General features: G+C 38.8%; 1 protein-coding gene across 16 annotated transcripts in view; it reads left to right on the forward strand.

The window, feature by feature from the left end:
- DTNA (dystrobrevin alpha) overlaps window positions 1-7374 on the forward strand; it is a 234486-nt gene extending 227112 nt beyond the window's left edge. For all 16 annotated transcript variants that reach the window (XM_080578415.1, XM_080578412.1, XM_080578423.1 and 13 more), the window contains one exon: window positions 3859-7374. Coding sequence is in view for 11 of the 16 variants with exons in the window: in XM_080578423.1 (XP_080434549.1) it covers window positions 3859-4014 (156 nt within the window). In the remaining 5 variants the exon portion in view is untranslated. The remainder of the gene's footprint in view (window positions 1-3858) is intronic.
- The last annotated feature ends 294 nt before the right edge of the window (window positions 7375-7668 follow it).

Here is a 7668-nt window from a genome sequence, read left to right on the forward strand (position 1 = left end):
GTGACACCGGACCCTGGGCTAACAGGGCCAGAAAGGAGAGGGGGGAGAAATCAAAGGAGGGGTCTGACTCCAGTCTGCAAACTGAGTCTATTCCTCAAAGCCAGAAGCAAAGGCAACTGAAGGCCCACTATCAATGGGCACTCAGAGCTGGGAGCAGGGTCATGCTCAGACAAGCAAAACCAGTGGGTCAAGCTGTGCCAACTGTAGAGGGGTTTGTGTTGCTAGATTTTGTATGCTGTGCTTTAAGCTAGGGGTGCCAGCATTTCGGGAAAGGCTGAAACCCTCCTTATTTATATGGCAGTTTTGATAGCAAAACTTAACCCTAATTCAAAATTTTCACAAGTTCTGAAGATAGTAGGATGTTAAAGGGTGGGCCTTGGGAAAGGAGCTGCCTGTCTTGAGTGTTAAAATCTGTTTAGATATTTCTGAAGCTTCTGTCTCATTGTCTGCTAAAGAAGAATAAGTGGATGTGAAAAGCAAATAGCAATATCCAGAGTACTATAAACATCAAATAACTGCTCGTAAAAATTCTCCTAACATTGCCCCTCAGGTTACAGTCATTTTCTCAGTAGCTCTGTTAAAAATATGAGCTGTGTAGAGTTTCCTAAACATAGACAGCCAGAAAAGCAAATTTTCATCTTTCATTTTGTTGCAGTTGACAGTTACAGATCAGGTCACACGAAAAGGAAAATAGATCTTTCAACAATAATGTATGTGACTGTGTATATAGGGGAACTACTATGTCTAGCTGGTTTTAATTGCAACTATGAATAACTGACTTTAAAGGATAGCAACATTCAGGCAAATCATTTGCAGTATTAAGCAAAAAAAAAATACAATAAATAAAGAAAATACTATTCATTGAAAGCCCAGGCAAACCTTTTTAAGGTTTCAGTTTTTGTGAAAAAGCAATACTAACACATAAATGTAGGAAAATACATGCCTCTGTATATACTGCTTTCTTGAAAATATGTATCCTGGCTCAAATTAGCAGAGATCTGATACCGAGTTACTATCTCAACTGGATGTTTTTGTATCTCAGTATCTCAGCTGGATGTTTTTGAATCACATCAATTTATTATAGCTTCATATGAGTGATATGTACTGATGGCCAGCCACAGAGTTGTGTTCACTTCCTCATTTATCAATCATGGATAACCGATGTTGATGTCATTTGATTTTTGTATTCTATTTGCATTTGCTTTTTTAAAAGTGCTATGTTCAATTCTCTGGAATTCATTTTGAAATAACATCTGGTATAACAAGTTCCCAAGAGATCAAGTGGTTCGAGTAATACATGTAATATAATTTAATCATGTTTTGAGTTTATATGTTAAATGTACTTTAATACCACTTGGTTTATTCTTAATAAAGTAACAGAGTGAATTTGAGGTTGTTTTCAGCAGGCACTAGGCAGATCTCAAAATTATCTGAACACGTGAACACACAACTTCAACATTATTTTGTCTTTATCCCCCTGATAGCAGTTGCATTTCTTGCCAAGGATGGCCAATGGGAACAGAAAGCCTCCACCTCTGAAAGCAGTTAAGAAGTTGTCACTTTCAGTTAAGAGTTGTCAACTTGAGCAGTGGACATGCTCCCACAAGCCTTACAATTCCCGAGATTTTCTAAAGCAATGCTTTCTTAGTGCTGCCACAGCAACATTTTAGTTGGTCTCATCTAATTCTTTTTTTTTTTCATTCTGAACATAAAAAACAGCATTATGTGGACCATTCCAACTGAGTATAACAGAAGGCTGGCAGCACAGCAATTTTTAAAAATGTGTGCTACTTTGTAAGCTATTTTTTGTTTTTCCTCTTTATTTTTCTCCTTAAGCCCTTCTCTTCTTAGCACGTAGGTGTAAAAAAGCTGTAAGAGAACTGTGACCAAGTTACCTGTGAAGAAGCAGCTTCCTTTTTTTTTTAATTTAATTTTAAAATCACACAAGTGATAAGGGTACTTTTTGAAAATCACTGAGTGATGAATAACAGAAAAGAATTTGTGGATTAAGTTACAACAAAGGCTGAGAAGCCGTTTCATAATATGACATGTCATATGAGTCTTAACTTGGAATTAATTCTGGCATTTCCAAAATGCCTTAATGAATTTAGAGTCCTGAGGTTTGTTAGTGCTCCTTACTTCTTGTATGGAAACCTCTATCCCAATGCTGGATGTGAAACTGAGAGAAGCCTAGGGAGAATTTAGAATAGCTATCTCCCCACTCAACCAAGATAAGTAATTTATCCAGAAAATTAGAAACAAAACCAAATACTTACCAGTACTGTCGGTGCATCTTAATGCATCCAACATTTCACAAGCCACTCTGGCTTTGCTCTTGTGGTTTATAATGATGCCATCAAGAAATATGAGGTGTACCTATATTTACCCTTAAAGTGATTCCGTAAAAATTAGTCTCACACACCTGAGAACTGACCTCTGCCATGCCTTTAATTTTCTTTTTTTGGCTGAACTGTGAAGAGCAAAATGTTCCTTTATAAGATTACCAAATTAGTTTGCACACTTAAGTGGTGTAAATGCATGCCTGATTTTTTAAAAAATACTTCCTTAAAATTCACTTCAGGAATTTTTTGCAAACCTCTCATTATACTTGTAATGCAGGTTTCCTTTTCATTCATCGACAAAATGTTAATGTTAGGTCTTTTGTAACTGCCTGACACAAGGAGATACTAAATTAAGATCATCATACCATTTGACATGCTTAGGTATTAAGGAACCAGATGGAAGCATTTGTGCTTGAATAATTAATACAATCAAATGGTGTCAGAAAGGAGAAGCAAGATAATCTACCTGACCTTTCTTGATTCATCAGATTTCATTTAATTCTTTTTTGCTAAAGTCATTTGCATTTCCTCTCTCATCTTGTAGATGAGAAATGAAATGAGTAGGAAAGAATTCATGTTGATAGGGTTTGGTCTTTTATGCTGTTACTATCAGATCTCTGTCTGAGGTAGTTGAAAAGAAAAAGGATGGGCTCCTCATCTTTAAAAGGGTGTAAACAGTATAAAAAAACAGTACCTTTAGGAAAAATACACCAAAAGAAAAAGTTCACAGGTCCTGACGAAGTTCTGAGAGAGAGCAGTGGTCATCTATTAACCATTTTCCATTACCAGCTAAAACTTTGATGCCTCCAGTATTAAGATATATATTCATTCTTCAAGCCACACAGACAAAAAAAAAAAAAAAAAAAAAAGTGCACCAGCAGACTAGGCTGTTTATGAGCTATAGCATCCTGAGTCATCCTTTTAAGTAACTGCATTTCTTCACAGACATAACAAAACATATCCAAGCCTGTAAATGAAGGATAAGACATTTTCACGTGAGGGGAAACTCATGACAGGAGGTGGCGAGTGACATGGTTCAGAGAGAGTGACTCGGTTCAGGGAGCTGAACACCCTGTGCACAAGGGCAATAAACCATGGTTTGGCTATCAATAATCTATTTAGACAGCAACCTGTACGCATAAAATGGAAGGAAAATGGAAAAATCTGCAAATCTGTGTTAATGCAGACCCAGTTACTCCAGTGGCTTACATGAAGAGCAGAGAACAGTCTGGTAAGAACACCATGGTAAGAAGTTTTCTCCTTACCAAGTGCCCTGTAAGTTTTTGTTTATATCTCAGATACCTGTTGCTCATCTATGTAGAATGGGTTTTTCACTTTTTTGGGGATTTTTTTCAGGTATAGCCACAGGAATTGGCCAGGTCCTCCTTTTTTCTCTCTGCAAAGCAGCATGCTCTTGCTATGCTTGTGGGTGTGCCTGTGCGGGTATGTGCACACACACGCAGCATCTTAAACTGGCACTTTATAAATAAAAGTTTCCCTAAACATTTCTCAACAGGCAAGCTGCAGTCAGACAGACAACGAGAGCTATGTAAGAACTGATGATGAGGAGAGCTGCTTTCGGACAGACGATGAGGAAAGCTTAGCTGCAAACTTCACAGAAGAGTGGAACCAAGAGGTGCAGCGTCTCTTGACAAAAAATTCACATAACTAAGTTCTGAGGACTGTAGCACAGTACTTTTGTTCTAAGAGTTGTAGTTTGTAGATGTGTGTTTTGACAAAAAGACTTTTGTTTAAAGCTAACTTATATTAGCTACATCTTCTGTAACATGGCTCATTACCAGTGAAGAATACAGACTGAAGTATGTACTGCTGTTACAAAGGATGGCAGTATTAATAACTCACATAAACCCTTTGCACATGATATTGAACCTGTTCAGTTTACAATGACAATACTGTTTATAGATAGAAATTTGCTTTCTGAATACTTTGAGATTTTAGTAGATCAGTTTACTATACACTGTACATTTTTTCCACGGAAGAAATAAAAAGCTGCAATTATGCATTTAACACTGAATGATTATACTCCTGAGTGTATATATCTAGTAGCCCAAAAATTGAAGTACCAGACTATATTTGCAATTTGTTTGCAAGTCTTCAAATTGACTTATACAAAATGTACTAAAATAATATAATTATTAATAATAACTGAAAAATCTCTAATCTAGGGCTAATGTGTAACTTAGGAATGTTTCTTTCAAAATAATCTAACAAATCAGCCATAGAAGTTAGTGTAAATATTTTTTTTCCAAATAGCTATCATATACAAAAGGTGACATTCAAATGATATAGAATCTAGTTTTTAAATCAGCACAGATCTTCTTAAAACTGTGAACTATGTTTTGAAATACTCGTTGCTAAAGCTGTTTATAAACCACAGGTGCCATAAGATCCCTGAACTGACTGATGTTATGTATAATCTTCCATGGTATCGTTTCATTGATGTTTTAGCTTTAGTAAGCATGTGTTCAACAAATCGTCTCTTTCCATTTCTCTGCCCCTCCAACTCACCCACTCCATTAACGTTATTTTTGAGGCCTTCAGCTTTAAATGTACAGGCTTAAAGTGCGCTTGCAACTGTTTTCTTTTTATTTCCGAATGTGTATTGCCTTAGCCAGCCACCCGATGTTCTGCATGCACTCTTGGAAATGTGTAGTGAGACTCTTTCAGAGCTGGATGGAGAATTAGCTATCAGTGAAAAGCACAAGAAAAGCGGTGGATTTTTTTGAAAGGACAGGCATACGGTTACAGGATTAGAGTTTTGTCCATTTTCATAGCTCTCAAGGATAAAGGCATTTCAGGAGAAAGGGGACCTATCTGGCCATTTTGGATTAGGAAGTGAGACTGCTAGCTAAAACGTGTTTGCTCAGCTGTTACTACAAGCCTATGGGTAGTTCTGAGCAGGGACAGACACAAAATAGCTGGAATATCCCCCATGCATTGTATTGCTTGGAAATAAAGATTATGCCTGTATGGCGTAATACATAGCCAATAGTAGCCCACATGGAGAACTTGGAGCCAGTCCAGGACCAGCTAGACCAGAAGCAGGGCAGGAACATCAGTGCAATGCTACGTGCTGGTCGCATAGCCCAGCAGAGAAGCTCAGTGTGTTAGCTTGGGACGGCCTCTGGGCTAACATCATTTTACTATGCTAATACAACATCGCTGCTTCCAGTATCTGGCTGACCCAAAGTGACATTGCCTCTCAGCCCTGAAAACAGTAACATTTCATACAGATATTTCACACCAGCACAGTTTGCCTACAGCAAGTGATCAGATATCGATCTGAAGCAGGTTAGCACGGTTTGTCTGTCCTCTCTTTCATGGTTATGTGGATGTGTGCTGCCGTATTTATGTGACACTGCTGTGTAGCTCCACCCAGTAAGTTCACTTGTTGCTTGCATGCACTCTCTAGGCTCGTGGCTGTTTCCCTGGGCACTATGTGTTAAGGGATGAGTATCTGTATGAAAGAGCTGCTGCCATTTTTCACTTTCATATAGTATTATTGCTTAGGCAGAACTCTTGTCCACATCTCCTTGCATATCTGGGCTTGGTCTCAGACATCCAAATGGATGCTAAGGCATCCAGATATCTTCATGCAAGCTTTTCATTTCTGCAGTCACTGGTCTTTGCTCCTGGGATATGTGCCGACCTGGCAAGGCAGGCACCATATCCTCTGATGCCCCCTCCTCTAACCTCCTCTCAGGAATGGGTGAGCCTCCACTAGTGCCTAGCACTCCACATTTAAAGCTAATCCAATGAAGCTGTAGATGTTGCTGTCAGCTCAGGATTCCAGTCAAGCATTTCCTGAACAGTGATAAAACAAGCTAGAACGCAGCTATGTGCAATGGCTGACTAATTCAACCCATGTCATGTTTAACTGTACCCAGAGTAATAGCTCCCTCCCATCACCATCATGTCTATGTGACCATTATCACTGTGCTTAAAATAGATGTAATAGAATAAATCCATTGCAAGTACTTCCAGACTAGGGGTAAGGAAGAAAGTTGATGCATCAAGCGCCTTTCTCTCAGCAAGGTGGTCCCCAGCAGGGCTCTAGGTCCCTCGTGCCCTGGAGCTCTGAGATGAAGCACCTCTTATTCGGCTCTCCAAATATCTATTTTAAGCATTTTCCAACTGTCAAGCTGGCTACATTTTCGCCCAGCTGGTCTTTGTCTGCTTGTTGAATATTATTTTGATTGTGGTTTGCGGTCATTAATACAAACAGAGTTGCAGAAGAGGTCCTTGGCACGGGCCTTTTCTTAACTACCAATGGCCCACCACAGCAGTCAAGTCTCTGGGTGGTTTTACTGTCACTGGAGGGAAACCAGTGGTTTGGATTCAGGAGACAGGGATGTGAAGATGTATATGGTCCTCGAATGTCCAAAGCAAAGGTGGAGAATGGGTTGTCTGTAAGTAGTAATGTTAACTAAACTGCATAAAAAGGTGTGTGGCCTTTGTTGTGATATAATATGTATTTTCTTATATGCATGAGCCAAATTGTTGCATCATAATTTATCACGTGTGTCTGCCTTTACTTTCAGTCATCTTCTCCCATCTTTATTGGTTCTTGGCAATTACTGTAGATAGACTTTGTAAATATTGCAACCTCAGGTTGCTGTAATCACGTTGGTTCAATTCAGCAGAGGGAGCTGTGAACAACAAGCACTCCACTGTGTCCTGAAGGCAAAGGGCATTTTTACCTTTGAACCAAAAAAAAAAATGTATGAAGAGTTACATCTTGAGGCTACTAACTATAAGACATTTTTAAAACTACTGTACTTGACACCACTTGAGACAGATACAGAGACACTAAAGATGTCACAATATTCATTGGTATTGTAACAGAACTGCTATTGTATGGGTTTTTTGTATTGCTGTTAAGTATTGTTTTGTGTGTGTGTGTTGGAACCTACTGGGGACATGTTATATTTTGAAGTGATTAAACTATTTAATTGTGTGTCTATATTTTGGAATGGAATTATTTCTTCATTAAAAAGATTTTTAAAAGTAATTTGTGGAGCATCATGTCTGTGGCTTATTTTGGTTTTGTAAGTCCATGGAGCCCAAGGACAGTTTGTTTCTGCAGGAAAGCAAAAAGTTTCCCTGTGGTGCAGCAAGCAGCCTTTGCTTTGCCTTGTATTCTCCTCCACCTCTGCACAAGAGAACTGCTTCCACCACTATCCCCAGTGCTTTAAGCATAGCACTGATCAACCCCTGCTTTCCAGCAGCCCGGACAGTTTCTTCTCTCTTAAAAGAGCACAGAGTTGCAACACAGGACGAAGAGATCTTACCTAAAGCAACAAGT

The sequence above is a fragment of the Anser brachyrhynchus genome (assembly GCF_964034855.1).
Source record: "Anser brachyrhynchus genome assembly, chromosome: 2".
In the NCBI taxonomy this organism is placed as follows: Eukaryota; Metazoa; Chordata; class Aves; order Anseriformes; family Anatidae; genus Anser; species Anser brachyrhynchus.